The sequence below is a fragment of the Carassius carassius genome, chromosome 23, assembly GCF_963082965.1.
Source record: "Carassius carassius chromosome 23, fCarCar2.1, whole genome shotgun sequence".
Lineage (NCBI taxonomy): Eukaryota > Metazoa > Chordata > Actinopteri > Cypriniformes > Cyprinidae > Carassius > Carassius carassius.
The window spans coordinates 31,790,216-31,809,376 of record NC_081777.1 but is presented as its reverse complement, the minus strand read 5'-3'; the positions used below and the strand labels follow the sequence as shown (position 1 = coordinate 31,809,376).

The 19,161-nt window shown below is 38.5% G+C and overlaps 1 protein-coding gene across 4 annotated transcripts; it reads left to right on the top strand.

Moving 5' to 3' along the window:
- Positions 1–1,533: 1,533 nt before the first annotated feature.
- LOC132101777 (pyruvate kinase PKM-like) lies at positions 1,534–18,715 on the top strand. Of its 4 annotated transcripts, none has more exons than XM_059506978.1 (11): positions 1,534–1,595; positions 7,758–7,936; positions 8,074–8,165; positions 9,314–9,445; positions 9,553–9,739; positions 10,365–10,635; positions 10,721–10,871; positions 11,328–11,480; positions 14,104–14,270; positions 16,434–16,615; positions 17,946–18,715. In XM_059506978.1, exons 1-11 carry the CDS (start codon positions 1,549–1,551, stop codon positions 18,050–18,052), a joined length of 1,668 nt encoding a protein of 555 aa, XP_059362961.1. In that variant the 5' UTR covers positions 1,534–1,548; the 3' UTR covers positions 18,053–18,715. The 4 variants fall into 4 exon arrangements, with proteins under 4 accessions (XP_059362961.1, XP_059362962.1, XP_059362960.1 ...); XM_059506979.1 differs by lacking the exon at positions 1,534–1,595 and adding an exon at positions 3,482–3,682; XM_059506977.1 differs by lacking the exons at positions 1,534–1,595; positions 14,104–14,270 and adding exons at positions 5,880–6,154; positions 15,443–15,609.
- The last annotated feature ends 446 nt before the right edge of the window (positions 18,716–19,161 follow it).

The window sequence follows — 19,161 nt, the reverse complement described above, 5'->3', positions numbered from 1 at the left end:
TATATTCTTAATGTCTTTTTGATATTTCTTTGCATTGCTGGCACCTTTTCTTTTTTAAGTAAATCATCCAAAATGACGACTTTGAACTTGAAACCTGAATCTGAGGGAGAAAAAGAAAGAGAATGAAGCAAGATCTGCGTTGTGAGGGTCCATTGTGCTGTTGTTATCAGCCAAGCCTAGTTTTACCTTTTGTGTTTTTATGATTGTATGATGCAGAACACAAAGATGTTTGTATACATGCATGTGATTGTGGGCTTCACGTCAGCTCTAGTCTCAGCCGTTAGCATACTAATCAGAGTTTACCCTGCTTACCTCGTTAAGAGCCTCGCTGTACACAGTGACCTCCAGAGCGAGAGATAAAGCATTATCCGGCTCGTCCTCGGCTGCGTGACTCACGTCTCTGAGAGACACAGCACTGTCTCATTTCCTGCCTTCCTGTAAAGAAGACCCTTGCATTAATTATTCAGAAACACTTAATCTAGCAAATGCTTATTTTAGAAGCAACGAGAAAAGCATCTTCACCAGTGAGTTTTAAACAAATCGCTTTCCAGTATCTGCTGAACAGTGCTGTTACTGCTAATTAATACTTAAACTATTACAAATAATTTTCTGTATTGATAAAAAATATAAATAAAATAAAATATTAGATGAAAAACCTAAACTTAAGACACTTACATTTGTGAGAACAAAAATGAGAAATGTTGCTTTAGCAACTAACTAAAATAAATAATAATATCAAATAATAGTAAAAAAAACAAACCACGTAAATTTTTTTAATTATAAAAATTTAAAGAAAACTGAAAAACTAAATATTAAACTAAAAATATTTCAAAATATTAATAAATACCATATTAGTATAGAATAAATAATATAATAACATTTGAAATCACTGAAATTAAATAAAATATAAAACACAGTTGCCAAGCAAAGTTCTTTATGCACTAAAATTACTAATAGTAATAATTAATAGAAATAATAGTAATTCAACTGAAATATATATACATAATTTTTCAAAATAAATAATAAATAATATATAAAAAAATTCAACCAAAAAAATTCAAATGAAAAAAGAGAACTGCTGAAATTAAAAAGAAAATAGAAAATATTTAAAACAGAAAATAAATCAAAAACTAATACTCCTAAAGAAACCTTGTAACGTAATAAAATACACCATAATAAACATTCAGCATGTGTATCTGTAGGTAAATGTCGTGGATGTGAGTACTTTTTTGTTCCTCATAAAGAAGACAACTTTATCAATTAATGTATTAGTTTTGTTGCTCTAAAAAAGTCTTCTAATGAGGCTCTAATGAGAGCAATGGAGTTGATGTGGATCATAATAACAGCTGATTTCTGATCGCAAACCAGAACAAAGTTTAAGAAACTCTCCTGAACAAGGTTGCAACTGACAGCCAATCCAGAGAGCATCAGAGGGATTTACCATTGGATCTGACCACTGGCCGTCGATGCAGGCCGCACCGGATTTGGGCGAGAGGCACAAGGACAGGCAGCAGGTGAGCAGCGGTCAGTGAGTGAGCAGCGGTCAGCATGGGCAGTGGGAGCAGCAGCAGCGGGGGGGCCATCGTGGAGAGCAGGTGAGTTCACACACCTTCACCTGGACAGACGTGCAGACGGTCAGCATCAAACTAGACTCAAAACAGACTCATCTTCAAACAATAACCAATAATAGTCCAGAACATGAAATGCTGCGTATATTAAAATGATGCATTTAATACGGTCAGGTTCAATCCATATCCATCCTGCTAGTCATCAAATATGGCCAACGATTCCTATAAAACTTAAAGTGCAGTTTTGCACTGGGATTGTTTTCAGAAGTGGTGCATTTTGTCTCCAGAGGCCTGAAAACTGACTCAAATCACACACAGATGAAACGTCTTTGAGATGAAACACATCCATCTGTGAGCACCAGATGGAGAAACACTGTGACTGGACATGCTATATTGTTGTCATCGCGTGACCTCGTTATTTTGCATGCTTAATATACTGTACAAGCACGCAATTTACATCTCAGAAAAAAAATAATAATAATTTCAACAAATATCATATTGATATGTCTTTAACTTTAAGCTCAGCACAAATCTAGGCATTTTTGCGCGCTGTCAATCACCACAAAAATAATTTAGTGTGCAAACTTCAAAATATGTGTTATGCATGTACAATATAGCAGATGCACCATGAACCCACAATTACAATTAATTCGTTGCAGAGTTTAATAAGCTTGCAATTAAATGCAGAGGTTACCTCCAGATGAAGAAGAAAGGCTGATGCATATGATTTCAAACATTGAGATATGTCTATGTGTAACAGTCCTCTATAAATAAATAGTGCAGATTTGAAATCTGTGACATGAAAAGGGTGCTTTTGAATTTTTAGTTATTAAACTAACCTTGGTGCTGATCTTTCACATGACTGGCTGCCATAATCTTGCATTGGCTTTTTACCTGCCCAGACTGTGCATTATCTGAGCTAAAATAGAGACAGAACAATGTTTTCACTGCTATTGGTGACAGCATATGCACACTAGAGGGTGCTATTAACTAACGAATGCAACAGCTGCTCTATGAATGTCTCCAAGTGATAGAAATATACAATTATTTGTGTAATTCATCACTTCATATTTACATTCCTGTCGTATGTTACACAATTGCATGTCATTACACAGTGTCAGTAACATGGTACAATGAAGGGATCAAGTGATAATAACCGATTCATATTATCAGGCAGCTTTAAATAACTAACTTATTTATGAGTCATGGTTTTTTTCCATAATGCATCAGTCAAAATCATAGTGCTACCATGGTGCAAGTACAAAACACAATGGTGCATGTCCAAAAAAAAAAAAACACTGGCACGAGTCCAACAGCATAGCATCGGCACAGAACTTGTCCAAGCAACAAGGTTATGGCACGTGTTCAAAAACATGGTGCATGCACAACACCGCATAGTGCTGGTTGAGTAAGAGGCATTTGTGATAAAAGCATGTTAATTTCGAGATGATACTTTGTGTAGTGTCCTTACATTACTAGTGTGCTCTAAATAAGCGACATATATAAAGGTAAAATCTCTTTGAAAGTTAAAAGGATGAACCCTGATGCTGCGTGCGTCTGGATTAACGCGGAAGTACATCAATTTCGCTGTGTGTACGCTATATATACACACACAGACGAATAGATTTATATGGGCAATTCGTCCACTGCGTTATTTAAACATGTATTTAATATTATCAACAAGCACTTTGTCATTCGTTTATAGTTTAATAACAGCAACGCAGCATCCTGCTGTCACGTGTTCTCCTCGTGCTCAGGCACCGCGCCGTATCTCGCTTTCTGATTGGATCATTCCACTTCCCTCATTTGGCGTTTCATAATCCCCTCCATCAGGAAGCTTGGCTTTATTCATCAAGACTTTAGTGCTTTGTGTACTTTTCTTCAATTGACGAAACACCAAGAAACGATTAGAGATCTATCTCAGAAAATATTTGATCAAATATTGCTGAAAAAAACAGTTATAGTGACATTTTTGTCATAGTTTGACGTCATTAGTATCAATCCGCGTGTGGCTTTTACTGAAGTAGTCCCCGGTAGGTTTGGCAGATCACCTTGAGCTCGTGATCCGAAGCGCAGCGCATCAGTCTCGGCCGACTATCAATCAGCAAACGCAGGTGAGTATCTTACAAAAATCATCGTCACAATAGACATATAGTTATTTTTTTTCCATTAGCAGCGCTATTGTGTAGTTTCCGCTAAGTTTTTCGTCAGTCAAGGCAGCTGCTCTCATAAAACTGCGTAGGTTTGGTTATTTCTAGTGTTTCCTCATCCCGCGGAGATTTTTCTTTTACTGGTTTTTGTGCTATTTTTGTTTTTAATTTCACAAACGTTCGTTTTCACTTCGCTTCCAACAAACTTCTCGTCTTTTATTTTTTTGTTTTTAGCTGCGTTTTCCGATGTTTTATGCTGATTAACCGTCTTTTTAACATTCTACGTTGTCTGTTATTTCAATGTTGACCGTTTATCACTAACCGTCATTCATTTTAAGTTAATTCGAATTAGAGGCTTGCGTGCGCGCCCTCGCGCAGGCGTCCGCGATGGCGGAGAATGTGACGCAGAGGCGGGACGTGACCCGCAGTGCATCCACCACAGTCTCCCCAGACAAACACCTGTGTGAATCCAGACCTTGATTATGAGGATGGTAATGTTTGATCTTCAGAGAGGCTCTAAATGCTCAATTTGTGAGCGTTGAAGCACGCCGGTCTATTTTCATTATCAAGGAGTGCATTGCATTAAGATATTACTCTTTATTAGATTCAGGAATGAATGAATGGCTCAGAATTGTTCCCTGTGGGCATCTGAAGCGCACTCGCTGTCCTCGTGTGGGCGCTCACTTTACTGATAGGTGCTAATTATGATGATGCATCATGTTTCTGCGAGGGAGGAATTGGACTGCTTTGTGTGTTTGTCTTGCAATCACATACCTTGACACTTCCTGCGTTGTCAGATTTTAATTCTGGTTCCCAGTCTGTTCTAGGTCGATGTCTGCTGCATTGCGGTTTGTCTCAAGCCTATGCGTCATTCAGAAATAAATGGAGACATCATTCAGAAATAAATGGAGACCTTTTTAAAAAAAGCATTTTTACACCGCTGAGTTAAGTTTGTTCTGTGGCTGGTCGAAGTCCAGACATAATGCAGCTTCAGTTCAGTTTCTGCCACAAAACAAAAAAGGTTATTTCAAATTTCACAATTGTGACTATACCTTGAAATTCTGAGATTTGCAGAAAAAAAACTACTTTATATTGAGAGATATAAACTCTGAATCGTAAGAAAGGCTTAATTAAGAGAAAGTTGCGATTTACTTTTTCTGTACCTGCAGAAAAAGTTAGTTCCAATCCTTGTAAATTTCTGTAGAAATGCATTTGTCAACTCTGAGCAGCATTAAATAGACCATATATAGATGCCTTATTGCCAGTTCAGAAAGCACAAAAAAGTAAATTTGCCACCTTTCAATTGGGACAGAGTGTGAATTTATGGAAATGGAGTTAAAATGCAACTAAAAGCAGTTTGCCAAGCCAGCATCATAATGAATTAATTTTTTTTCTATAAATTATATCATACAAGAGACAACATTGGTTATTTTTCCAGAAATTATAGAGCAATCATGTTTAAAATGCCACATACAAAAATGGGCGTTTATATATTTCATTACAAATTAATTAATTTTATGATCTGGGGTTAAAGTTCATTAAATGCTATTCAAACATCTATTCAATGCCAATTTCAAACATCCTGGAAATTAAATTGAGATTGAGCACGCGTATAAATTCTGATTTGGGCTCAGCACTGCTGTAACTGCATGGCTTGAATTCATGTTTGCATTAATAGACAACACATTAGGTTTATTATAAACACTGTTTCCACTTTGTAGACATCTTAAAATCTTTAATCAAGTTGTCACACTCTTTCAGTTCTGCATTATTCAGTTCTGTAGTGAGTGTGTCGATGCAATATGGGAATATTTTCTGTAACATCATGTTGAATTGCGCCACAATGTCAAAAGCTTCCACTAAACTATTAGAAGAGACCAGTGAAACCCACAGCTCTGCAGTGAGACAGACCTCACCAGGGACGTCCCAGTGCACGGTTTATTAGTCCTCATTCTGAATCATTGAGTTAAAGAACAGACTCACCTCAGTTTCTCTCTGCTGCAGTCCACTGCGAGCCTGATGCATTTCATACTGCTACAATCCGAGCTAGTCCAGTGCTCCTTATGGCATCCCGTTCCTATTTTAACCCTGCATTGTAATGTGATCTACAGTAAACAGTGCCGTTTACTGCCTTCAGTGGCTGGTCCACAACTAAACCAGTGGTGTTTAAGGGCTAATGTTGGTCTGGAGTCTCATTAGAGTCCTGCTCGTGCAGGACAGTAAGTGTGCGTGTGACTGGCGTGTTTTATCCTCTCTGAAGGGAAGAGGATTTAGTGCTCAAACTCCTCAGCAGCTCGATGCATGGTGCTTCGTTCTGGCCGGCGTCGGTGTCTACAGCGCTGTGTTTGGGGAGAGAAGGTCACACACGCTGGCGCTCCTCTGCAGGGCTCTGACTGACACACGGTGCCTTATTTCACACAGCCGAAGGGCCTACAGGTGGGTTTAGGCCCAAAGGACACCTCTACTTACTAAACCAGTTGTTGTAGGTCTGCGTGCATTGTCGAATAGATTTCAGATCATTGTGATTGACTGTGTGTGTTTAGATAAAGATGCACTAAAGAAAGCTTCAGTTCAGCGGTCAAAGGAACACGACCACAGATATGACCCGACACAGCTGAGGATTTATTGTTCGGGTGGCTTCCGTTTTCCATTCGTTCACATGTGAGCTCAAGTACATGTTGTAAAAAAAAAAAGTAAGACGCCAGAGAGTGAGACGTCGTATTTCGTATTAGTGTCATAAATGTACACACACACACAATGCACTCCTGTTAAGCAGTATGGGTGCATTGTATGGGCTTTGAGATCAATGCTTTGTTTTCATAGCTGTGATTTTCAGAGATCAAGCATGGTATGTGGTTATAAAACAGACCTATAATAAGACCTTCTTGTGACATTTTCCTGGCTAACATTGACCTTCATTGACCTTGTAAGCATCAGATGCTGTTCTGAGGCTCAGAGCATAAAGCAATCTACCAGGACTCACAACAGGTGTGTTTTCCATGCTGCTTTGATGTAAGTGAAGTAGCATTACCATCTCATCAGTTACTCAAACCACAGCTTGCATCGTTTCCTGTAACATTTGCCCCTCCTTTAACTGTGTGTGTGTGTGGCTCACTGCACGAGGGCCTGTATTTTCCACCCTGCCTTTCTTAGTCATCAGATACGACGGTTTTATTAGGTTAGTGACCACAGTGAAATCCTTGCCATACTGTGGTCATGTGACTGGTTTGATTTTTCCAGTAAGAGAATGCAGCCGATAGCTGACTGTTTTCACAGATTGTTGAATGCATCTGATTTGATTTCGAAGCTATAATTTACAGTTCAGTCTGACTGTAGGTTCAAAGAAAGAGGGCTTGATTGGCTCAATATTTGTGTCGCTTTTCACTTTTTTCTTCAAATACTACAGCTAACACAGTTGGGTTGGATTATTTTGGAGTCTGCATGAAATGTAATTTGATTTCAGACTGATGCAGCGCACGTGTGAGTTCAGGAAACAACTTTCACTTCAACAAACCTGAAATCCTCTGGTTACCAGCCGTAAACCAAAGCCAAAACCACTCAAATGCAGCACTCATCGGTTGCTAAAGTGAAAGTCATGCTCTGTCCTTCCTGTCTGCTTTGATCATGGGCTTGTGGTGATTATTGAGAAAGACCTAAGAGAAGGATTTATATTCGCTTGTTAATGTTTTACATTTCTGAGTGCTGAGTGTGTTGCATACCATGGAAAGGAAACATTCCTTTTCACCACACAGACACATTCAGAGAATCTGGCGTGAGGATCACTCGTTCGCTTAATCTATCTGACTCTAAATTCTCAGCAAAATGCGTTTGACTTTTATGATTTCAGGCTCCCTACAGAGATCCTGTCACTGTTTATTCTGTTGAGTTTAAATCAGGGTTAATCACTACAGTCTGCTGTGTTTACTTTAAATATGTACTCTGGTTTTCAGGTTTTTGTTGTCTCTGTCCATTATGGGAAACCCAAACATCTAGACATCGGATTAGACAACTGACATGTAATTTCTCTCTCTCTTTGTAGGATATTACCCGTCTCTTCCACGATGCCCCACACTAAAGTTCAGGATATGGGCTCTGCCTTCATCCAGACACAGCAGCTCAACGCTGCCATGGCCGACACCTTCCTGGAGCACATGTGTCTGCTGGACATCGACTCGGAGCCCACCATCGCCCGCAACACTGGCATCATCTGCACCATCGGTCAGTGGATGCTCAGACATGGATTGGATTGTTTTTATGTAGCCACAGACGCAGGATGTTGAGAAAACACAAGATAAAATAGTCTTAATTCAGAAGTAGCAGTAAGTGATTGTGTTTTGTGTGTCATGTGATCACAGGACCAGCCTCTCGCTCTGTGGAGATGCTGAAGGAGATGATCAAGTCTGGCATGAACATCGCTCGCCTCAACTTCTCTCACGGCTCACACGAGGTGCATACTTTATGATTTACACTCTTTTGTCTCTGTCTCTCTCTCTTTAATCCTCATATCTATACAGCATTAGTTATGCAATTGATGGATGCATGTTATTCTCTACCAGAAGTGATGCTCTGAACATCTCTTAGGCTCACAGGCTGAAAAAACAGTTAAAGCATTCAGGGTCAAAGGCCACCGAGAGAGAGAGAGAGAGAGAGAGAGAGCGCGTAACCTAATCTACAGTGAGGCTATTATAAATAGTTTATCTGTTCCTTCCCAGCGCAGAGCTTATCATGTCTCAACAGCATGAAGGGTTGGTGTTTTTTGCGCACTAATAGTTGATATAGAAGTTGCTGGTCAACAGAACTGGTGCTGCTGTTCACAGCGAACGTTCAGATTTGTGCGTCAGGAATACAATTCATTCTTTGTATTTACTCCGGCTTAAGCAAACCGATCCAGTTCTGGCCTGTTCGCAGCCTGACATGTTAGAAGCAGAAAGGTTCATTTAGAACAAAATCATCCAATTAATTCCAAAAACTGCAGATAAAATGTTAAATGAAAAATGTTTGCAAGCATGTTTAGTTAATACCAGGAAGTCAACATTCATTCGTACCTGAAAGCTGACCCTTATGTGACTCCTCTTATCAAGGGCTTTGGGTTAAACACACTCTATTTAACAAACATTTCACACTCTTAAACACGGGCTTGTGGATTTGCCCAACAGAGTGACCTTGAATGTAGAGCTACTGAAATGAAATCGTCTAGACTAGTGTTTAGTATTATAACCGTCACGAATCAAAGGTACTCCTCTAACATGGTTTATTACAGTAGACGTCTTCTGCATGTTTAGTAGATCAAACTCTAACAGATGAACTTTGTGTCTTGTCATATCACACAATGCACGCACCTAAGTGTCTACTCATTTGTGCACGAGTGTCTGTCGTGTGTGTGGGAGGGTAACCCAGTTTCACTAGTCTAGACACAAACCTTGACCATTTATTGGCTGCGTGTGATTGAGCGTGTTCAAAGAGAGAATAAGAATGATGTCACCTGTGCTGTTAGGTCAAAATCAAACTACAATAAGCAGTTAAACACACACCGTTCCAATTATGATGTGTTTGGAGAGACATCTTTATTAATCCCTTATCTCTTCTGTCTGTCAGTATCACGGTGACACTATTAAAAATGTACGTGAAGCTTGTGCCACCTTTGAGCCGGGCAGCATCCAGTACAGACCAGTGGGCATCGCTCTGGACACCAAGGGACCAGAAATCCGAACCGGACTCATTAAAGGAGTGAGTTTACTCATTACAGAGACTGATCCGCTGGTGGAAGATCACAGTATACACTGCTGAATTATGTTGTTAATGCATGGATTATTAATAGTGACTGTCTGTTTCAGAGCGGCACGGCGGAGGTGGAGCTGAAGAAGGGAAATAAGATCAAAGTGACCATGGACGATGCTTTCATGGAGAGCTGTGATGAGGAAACACTCTGGCTGGACTACAAGAACATCACCAAGGTGGTTGAAGTGGGCAGCAAGGTCTACATTGATGATGGACTCATATCTCTCCAGGTCCTGGAGATCGGTGAGTGATGGATTTGCCATGGTAATGAAAATTTATGACCGGGTTTCTGCAGGTATTAAAAATGTCTTAAATCGCCCCTTCCACAGATTAAGAAGGTTAAGGACATTTGTGGCATTAAATGTTGCATGCATTTCAATAAAATTAAAATCTTCCTTGTTTATTTTTGTCTCGTTTTTGTGTAAATATTTTCACATCCTTTATCCAAGATACTATTACTTTACAATGAAAATAAATCATTAAAATGTAACATTTAAGTTTATGTATAAAGCTAGAATAAATGTTTTTTTTTTCTGACCATATTGTTTTAATCAAATGTCATTTAAATTATCTTTTTTTGTTGATAAGTTTACTTCCAATAATTCCTTATGTTCTCTATTTGGACTTAAATTAACTTTGACAAAACCTGCAGAAACCCTGTGATAAGTCAGTCAAATACTTACTTTATTATATTCCTTCTGGTTCAGTACGAATGAGTAAGTCTCCCTAGTCTTGACTTGAATTTGTAAGCCATTAGTCTGTGGTTTAATGAACATGACAACACTGTTTGCTTCTTGTGTGGACACTGTGTAATGGTTCAAATCGTCATCTTTTTCCACTTGATGAATAATATCCGACTCTTTCTCAGGATCTGACTATCTGGTGTGTGAAATTGAGAACGGGGGAACTCTGGGAAGTAAGAAGGGTGTCAATCTGCCGGGTGCTGCAGTGGACCTGCCCGCCGTGTCAGAGAAGGACATCCAGGACCTGCAGTTTGGCGTGGAGATGGGAGTCGACATGGTCTTTGCCTCCTTCATCCGCAAGGCGTCTGATGTGCACGAGGTGCGTAAGGTGCTGGGAGAGAAGGGCAAGAACATCAAGATCATCAGCAAGCTGGAGAACCACGAGGGTGTGCGCAGGTGAGTGATGACACCACACGTCCTCTAAACTCAACATGATGATAAAAATGATTAAGATTTCAATCCATCTCGCTTTGTTCACCAGGTTTGATGAGATCATGGAGGCCAGCGATGGCATCATGGTCGCTCGAGGAGACCTGGGTATTGAAATCCCCACAGAAAAGGTGTTTCTGGCCCAGAAGATGATGATTGGTCGCTGCAACAAAGCAGGAAAGCCAATCATCTGTGCCACACAGGTCAGCTAACCTACAATACCGTATTTGACACTGAATCACAAAACCAGTCATAAGGTTTAAATGGGAATTGAGATGTATACATCATCTGAAAGCTGAATAAATAATCTTTCCATTGATGTATGGTTTGTTACGATAGGACAGTATTTGACTGACATGCAATCTGGAATCTGAGGGTGAAACATTGAGAAAATCCTCTTTAAAGTTGTCCAAATGAAGTTCTTGGCAATGCATATTACTAATAATTAAGTTTTGATGTATTTACAATAGGAAACTTACTAAATATGTTAATGGAAAATGATCTTTACTTAATATCCTAATGATTTTTGGCATAAAAGAAAAATGGATTCTTTTGACCCAATGTATTGTTGGCTATTGCTACAAATACACCTGTGCTACTGATGACTGCTTCTGTGCTTCAAGGTCACACATTAGCATGCATTCTCTGCGTGTTTGCAGATGTTGGAGAGCATGATCAAGAAGCCTCGCCCGACCCGTGCCGAGGGCAGCGATGTGGCCAACGCCGTTCTGGACGGAGCCGACTGCATCATGCTGAGTGGAGAAACTGCGAAGGGAGACTATCCTCTGGAGGCTGTACGCACCCAGCACATGGTGAGAGCGCCCCCTACTGACACACACTAACACTGTTAGACCACTAAACCTTCTAGTACCGGACTCAAACATTCCTCATGTCTTCACTCACAACTTACTCATCTTAAAAATACTAGAAGGAATTTCCAAAGAAATTTTACGGGTTAAATACAGCATCATTGTAAAAACAAAAACATTGTGTGTACTTACAGTGGAGGTCTGTGGGACATTTAAAGGCAGCAATGTGATGCTTGTCTGTTGAACCACTAACTTTTCAGTAAAACAAATGATTTGTTTACACAATGGGGTCCAAAAGTCTAGACCTTTTTGCACTTTTTTTTTTTTCTAATTCTTTCCAAATTCTATAATCCTCGTATTGCAAAGTAAAATGTTCAAATAGCATTAATTTTAAAGTGTTTTGTATACTCCAGAGGATAATGTCTAAATGTATAAAGCGATGTCACTCATTTATTTGCACTTAATTAGTCACCTAGATAAATTCATGTTATTTTAAATTTGTATCATTTGTAACCCCCCAAAGTTTAAAATCTCCCACATTTTCAGTGTAGTCTTAGACTTTTGGACCCCATTGTGTGTGTTTAACCCGTAATAGTTCTTGAATGCCAGCTCCTCCTTCATGACTTTAATCCTCTCATACGCATGTGTTTCTCCTTCACTAGCTGGTCTTGTTTGTCTGAGTTGTCAGGGTCAGTTACAGACAACAGCCTTCGCTGAAGCTAACATTGTATTCATCTTAAATTGAAGACTTTTTTTATTTATTTTTTTCTGTCTGCCTGTTCTTCAGCCTGTTAAATCTATCCATGTGCTCTGCATTGTGCTCAAGGTTGGCATGTTTGAGTTAGCGGTCACATCTTTGCCCAGACGCTCCTGAACCTGTAAATATTCACCAGCAGAATAAATCCCTTGGCTTTAATAAACGTATTTAACAGTTTGTTCGTTCTGAGTGAGCTCAACTCTTTCAGAAACCAGCATGCTTGATCTCTTATTTCCTGTCTTGATGTGCTCAACCTTTCTTCTTCACTCACTCCTTCCGGGTTTGTTTTTGGAAACTTTTAACTTGATTTTGCATGATATGAGTTTCTTTTAGGGATGCACGATATTATCGGAAGGTTTTCGGTTTAAAACGATTATGCCGATATGCCTTGCCAAGAAGACTGATCTGATCGCTCAACGCAAAATGCACAAATATCATTAAGATGCTTGCATTTCTGAACAAATAATGCAGTATCAATAGTTTACATGAATTAAAAAAAATCCCAAACCCTTGTAATTTAAAGAATTTATACAGATTTATTCATTTTAAATGTACTAGGAATGTAATCATTAAATTGACTCATGATCCGATTCCCTTATTTTATTGAAACAATATGAGATTAAATGCACTTTCTTTGTGAAATATAAATCTAATATAATAATATAGCACTTGCATATTATTGCTCTTTTGTTGGTTTTGATTGTTTCTTCTGTCCTCATGTGTAAGTCACTTTGGATAAGTGTCTGCTCAATGACAAAATTTAAATAGAATGTAAATGGAAATAAAACCCCAAATCAAATAAAACCTAAAATAAATCTCTTCATATAAATAAAACGAGGCTTTGTCTGCTCTCCTTCCTTTTTAAAATTAGAGGAAACCTAATCATGATCCAAACTAAGATGCTGCATATATGCAACATGAGCACTTTTTAATCTAAATTTAAAAATTTTGAAGCAAAAACTGAATGGTTTTACTTCAGTTTTGTGAAACCACCCGTAAAAATATCTGCATAAAACTGCGGAAGATCTGAACTAGATTCAGATAAAGCCTTTCTTGGTTTCTGCTGTAAAGAAAAACCATGCTGCACTTTAAAAAAAAATAAAAAAAGTAACATCGCTGCACATATGAAGTGCTTCTAGATGAAAAGAGAAAATAGCATCTCAACTCTTCTATAGACAGTAAGTTCCCCTCAGACATGCGTTCATATAAACTCCTGCCTATCAATGAATCCTGATTTGAATCCTCACATTTAAACAGATTTTCAACCGGCCCGTGGTTAATCCTCGTTACATCCCTAATATATAATGTTTTTTCAAATCGACTATGAAAACTTATTTAGAGCGTACTCTCATTAAAAATATAACTTTAATGTTTTAGTTCTAACAGGTTTTTGCTTTAAAAAAAAAAAAAAAAACAATTTGCTGATAATTTCCACTTACCTGGTTTCAAAACAAAGGGAAATGTATATCGGTTATCGGTCAATTTCGTCAAAATCTAATATTGTGCATCCCTAGTTTCTTTAATCCTTGTATCATCACAAATCATGCACCCTTTTATGGTCACAGATTTATTCACGTCCACATTGAAAACACCCATGATTTTAATGGTGGAGGGTTATCTCTAATTAATATTAATTTGCATTTAATTATTTACTGTGTGTCTGAATGCGTTTTAATGTTCATCTTGTTTTTTTTTCCCTCTGAACTAACACCTGCACTAATTTCCTCCTCTTGTTTCCTCTTTGTTTGTTTCTGTGTCCACTTCTCTTTCACTCTTGATTCACACTCGACCTCTTCTCGTCTCATGGATGTGTGTGTCTTTCCTCCGTCTCTCTCTGCTGTGTGTCACGTGATGATACGGCTGCTTCAGATCGCTCGCGAGGCAGAGGCGGCTATGTTCCACCGGCTGGTGTTTGAGGACCTGCGCCGCTGTCTGCCCCCCTCCACCGACCCCGCCGAGGCCATCGCCATTGGGGCTGTGGAGGCCTCCTTTAAAATCCTGGCCTCTGCGTTTATAGTCCTCACTGGGTCCGGCAGGTAGGCAGGAGATGTGATGTGGAAAACCAGATCAGTTACAGTCAGGGAGTAGAAAGAGCAGGGACAGGAGAGGACTGGGAGAGAGAGAGAGAGAGACACATGGCACATGCTGAATATTAATGGATGTCCATCTGTTATCCTAAAAATTCCCTTTATATTTTCAAGTCATAGTGCATTCCTAAGTCACAAGTATTAAGTTTATATTTTGCATAAAAAAATAAAGCTGTACATCATATGATAATAGTGCTGGGCAAAGATTAAAAGCATTCAAAATAAGCGTTTTTGTGTACATGGTATATATGTGTGTGTACTGTCTATATTTATAAATACACACATGCATGTTTAAATTTAAGAAAAAATGTTTATGTAGCCCATTAAATATTAATTTAGTCAAGCCAAAAATGATCTCTTATTATTATTATTATTATTCAATTGTTATCAGAATTTATTATTTCCTAGTAGGTACAGGACACTATAGTTAATTTATGTAAGTGATGGCAAAATTACACAAATATATATAAAATGGCACAGTGGACTTCCAGTAAAATTGATACATTTGAAACCAAAGATTATTCAGACACTTTGACCTGACCATGTTTTGCTTAAGTGTTTTCTCTTTAATTGCTTAGGACATCATTTTTAAACCACAGACTAAACTAAATGAAGCATTGGTTTAGCTAAATTGGTATTATCTAATTGTGAAGTTAAATTTAACAGCTCGCAGCTATCCAACTGAATTCAGTACATGCCTTTCTATTGACAAAGATAATGATAAATTTGTTCTGACACAGTTTAACTCTGAGCTCTTGTCGTATTTTATTACCATTTTCTAAACTATAGCTGAAAACCGTGATATCTGAGATGTTGAGAGTGTCTGAATATATTCTGGTTTCACTGTATAACATATTAAAAAAAATATACTATGTTTGTGTCTTTACATATACACAGTACACACCTATATAAACAAACTTGTTTTTAATGTGATTAATCATTGCCCAGCATGTTATAATAATTGATTTATTCAACTCCTAAATAAGTGACCGTTTGAAGGTTTTGTAACGGCGCAGCGTAAGCATTGTGGTGCACGTGTCTCTCTCTGTTTCTCTGTCTTGAGTGGTTGATCGTATGATTGTGTAACGCTTCCCCCTCCCTCCTCCGGGTGGCGCTATCAGATCGCCCGCGAGGCAGAGGCAGCCACGTTCCACAGGCAGCTGTTTGAGGGTCTGCGGCGCTCCACCCTTCTGACCCGAGACCCTTCAGATGCTGTAGCTTTGGGCGCCGTCGAGTCCTCCTTCAAATGCTGCGCGGGAGCCATTATTGTGCTCACCAAGACTGGCAGGTAAGAGGGGAGGGGCCTGAGGCATGGTGCAGGTAAGAGGGGAGGGGCCTGAGGTCAGAGTTCAGCATGGGACGGGTAAGAAAGGCCATTGCTCAACTAGACTGCATTTATTGAATGGCTATGAGTAGTGCTGCCAAACGATTAATCGCATCCAAAATAAGGTTTTATTTACATAATATATGTAAGAGTACTGTGTATATTTATCATGCGTATATATATACATTCTCACAGACATACAGTATATATTTTGAAAATGTTCACATTTCATGTGTTATGTATAAATATTTAATATGTAAACACATCGTAAATGTATCCATGTGTGTGTTCATCTATACATTACATTTAGTCATTTAGCAGACACTTTTATACAAAGCGACTTAAAAATGAGGACTATAGAAGCATTTAAATCTAACGAAAGAGTAATGATAGACAAGTGCTATAACAAAACCGTTAACGCAGTACACATTGCAAGGTTTTTTATTGTATTATAAAAAGAAATCAGACTGGAAAAAGTATCGAGCAAGCTAGTGTTAGAGGCCTTTTTTGCTTTTGTTAATTGTATAATAAAGAAATGATACAAAGACTGTGTGTGTGTGTGTATACATAATATACAGACATGTTTTATGCAAACAAAAACTTATTTTGAATGCGATTTTTAATGGTTAATCTCGAAGAATCATTTGACGGCACTAGCTATGAGTGAGTGTTTGAACAGTGAACAGAATGGAGTAGGGTTTAGTTTTAGCATCCTGTCAGTAATTTCACTTAATCACATGATAGTCTCCGGAACATTTTCCTTCTCACGCTGCTGTGTGATTGTCCAGGTCTGCTCATCTGATCTCCCGTTACCGCCCGCGTGCCCCAATCATCGCTGTGACCCGTGACGAGCAGACGGCCCGACAGGCTCATTTGTACCGCGGCATCTTCCCCATGCTCTACAACAAACCCTCCAACGACGTGTGGGCCGAGGATGTGGACCTGAGGGTCAATTTTGCCATGGATGCTGGTAAGACACCGAGATGATTAGACAAGAAACTAAAGACTGGGATAACGGGACATCACACCGAGCCTCAAGCTTGAAACCCAGCTCATCTGACTAAATGGAATCATGATATGGAACTAATTGTTAATCTTAATGTTAATTTCTACGTTTACTAACACATTAATGTCAACAGTTAGTATTTAATAAAAGGAACATGATGCATGAAAAATGGTTTTTATCCATGAAAGTTTACAAAGATAACAAATAAAATAAATACTTTACTCAACGTTACTTATTGATAATGATTATTGTAACGTTACCAAAATTTCAAGCTGATAAAATATATGCAAAAAAGAAATAGAAAAACTGAGATGTCAAGACATTCAAAAGATTGAGAAAACCGTGTAAGATGAGCTGTAAATAAGAATCACACACCAGATATTAAACTAAAACATTTCTGAAATGCATTTATTATCAGAATAGCATGACATTCCAATAATAATAACTATTATATGAATAAATAACAAACATTATATAATATCTAAATTTTCATACATAATATGCAGCTCAGTTTACTTCAGAACAACAAAGTCATTAAAAAATGATCAAAAATAATAAAATGAGTGGAAGCAAGTGTGTTTCACTTTTTTCTTTGTTTTCATTTTATGCTATGGAGGTTCTCCATTTATTTTTTGATTCCTGTGTTTGCTAAATGTTCTGTAATTTATAAATCTATATATAACACCGCATGTGGTGTGTCAAAGATAAAACATGGACGTAGTGTCTGTGACGGCACCCATAGGTTTCCGAGGAGCCGTTCTTCGCCATCTTGCGTCACTCCCGGATAATCGAAAATGGGCAAAGAGGTGGGAGCAGGAAGCCACGCCCACCTAGCTTGACAGAGGCTATCCACCTGTCACTCAAGTGACCACGCCCTTAATTATGCAGAACTTTGAGGCTAAATAGAATTTAAACTGAGTTAGAAAAAAATTCACTCCCCCCACCCCCCATTACAGTTGTCATGAAGGGCAATATTAGTTATATAAACAAAATAATTTTTGTACCAGGCTGAAAACTTTTCTTCATTGTCATTTTTATCCATCCTTTATTATAGCCTTAAAAAGTGAAAGGTGTATAGATGTAAGCAAAACAGACTATTATCTTTTCTTGTAAAACGTGACACGGTTGCAAATTTGAAAGCGAAAGCCTCCGAAGTCCATGGCTTATAACACCGCAACAGAGTTGAATGTTAACCACTTTTATTTCCATTTAACTATAAACCATGATAAAGATTCATCATTGCATGCATTGTGTGATCTCAGTGGTTCACATCCATCTCTCTGCTCTCTCTCAGGTAAAGCTCGTGGGTTCTTCAAGCCCGGTGATGTGGTGATCGTCCTGACCGGCTGGCGTCCAGGATCCGGTTACACCAACACCATGCGTGTGGTCCCAGTGCAGTAAACTACACTCGACCGCAGCGGTTCATACATCACACCGCTGACCTGATGTCATCATCATCACACGCCTGTGGACCACCATCACTTAGACGTTCGTTCTCACTGCTTTCACATCCTTTTCAGTCTCGAGCATAATCTCTCCCTCATGTATCCAGAGCTGTCTGTCTGTCTGCTCATGAAGCACAGACGGAGCGAACACCTTTGCCCTTGAACAAACCGCAGCATCCTGAAACGAGGCGTACGGTCCCTCTCGTTAGTTTTATTTCTAGTGTGCTTTGTGTTCACACTTCTAGTGATGTTACATTCTGTGTTGCACTTTGTCCATAAGACCGTTTGATTTGGGGACGAGGCGACCAATGTGCTATATATTTGAAATGTTAACATTGGGATGTCCACGTCCGAATCATTTCCTTCTGTTTTAGTGGACTGAGGAGTTTCTGAGAGATGAATATCGATTAAGCAGCATCGGTCACATTCCCAGCATCCATCTCTCCCCTCATGATGCTCTTGCTTCTCTGTGTGTGTGTGTGTGTGTGTGTGTGTGTGTGAGATCTACCTGCTTCGTGTTGCTAGGGTGCAAGATGTACTTATAACTGTAAGAGTAAACTATAGTATCATTCAAAAGTGTTGTATTCAAGACTGAATTAATAAAGGAGACAAGCACTTGGCCAGACTACTGTGGTTTTATTGTATTGATTATTATATATATTTTTCAGTTTGCTTTCTCGTTATGGTTTAAATTAATAAAAAATAGAAAAGATTGAACTCAACCTTTATTAATTGCATATTTAAAGCATAAGAGTTGCTTCATAATACACTTTCAATAACAACAATATACCCATTTGTTACTACCAGAAATAAAATCTGTATTTAAAAATATAACTATTTAAAAACAAAGGACTTATCAGATATTTTTATTACACAAGCAATCAACAGTTATATTTATTAAATGGCTGTTAAAAAATTATATTGATTAAAACCAATTATAACATGGAAAAAACCTATTGTGAGCTGATGTTCAGGTAGCACTAAAACAAAACGTTATTCTTTCTGTAGTGTTACTATTGTAACATCATGGAGCATGAAATCCAGCTTGACATTATTTGCATCTGT

What these genes read in the sequence shown, in the direction of transcription:
- LOC132101777 (XM_059506977.1), top strand. Translation starts at nt 5,895, where the DNA reads ATGTTGGTCTGGAGTCTCATTAGAGTCCTGCTCGTGCAGGACAGTAAG. An exon ending in TCTCTCACGGCTCACACGAG is followed by an intron (nt 8,166 to 9,313) that starts GTGCATACTTTA and finishes TCTGTCTGTCAG; the next exon opens with TATCACGGTGACACTATTAA. An exon ending in TCTCCAGGTCCTGGAGATCG is followed by an intron (nt 9,740 to 10,364) that starts GTGAGTGATGGA and finishes ACTCTTTCTCAG; the next exon opens with GATCTGACTATCTGGTGTGT.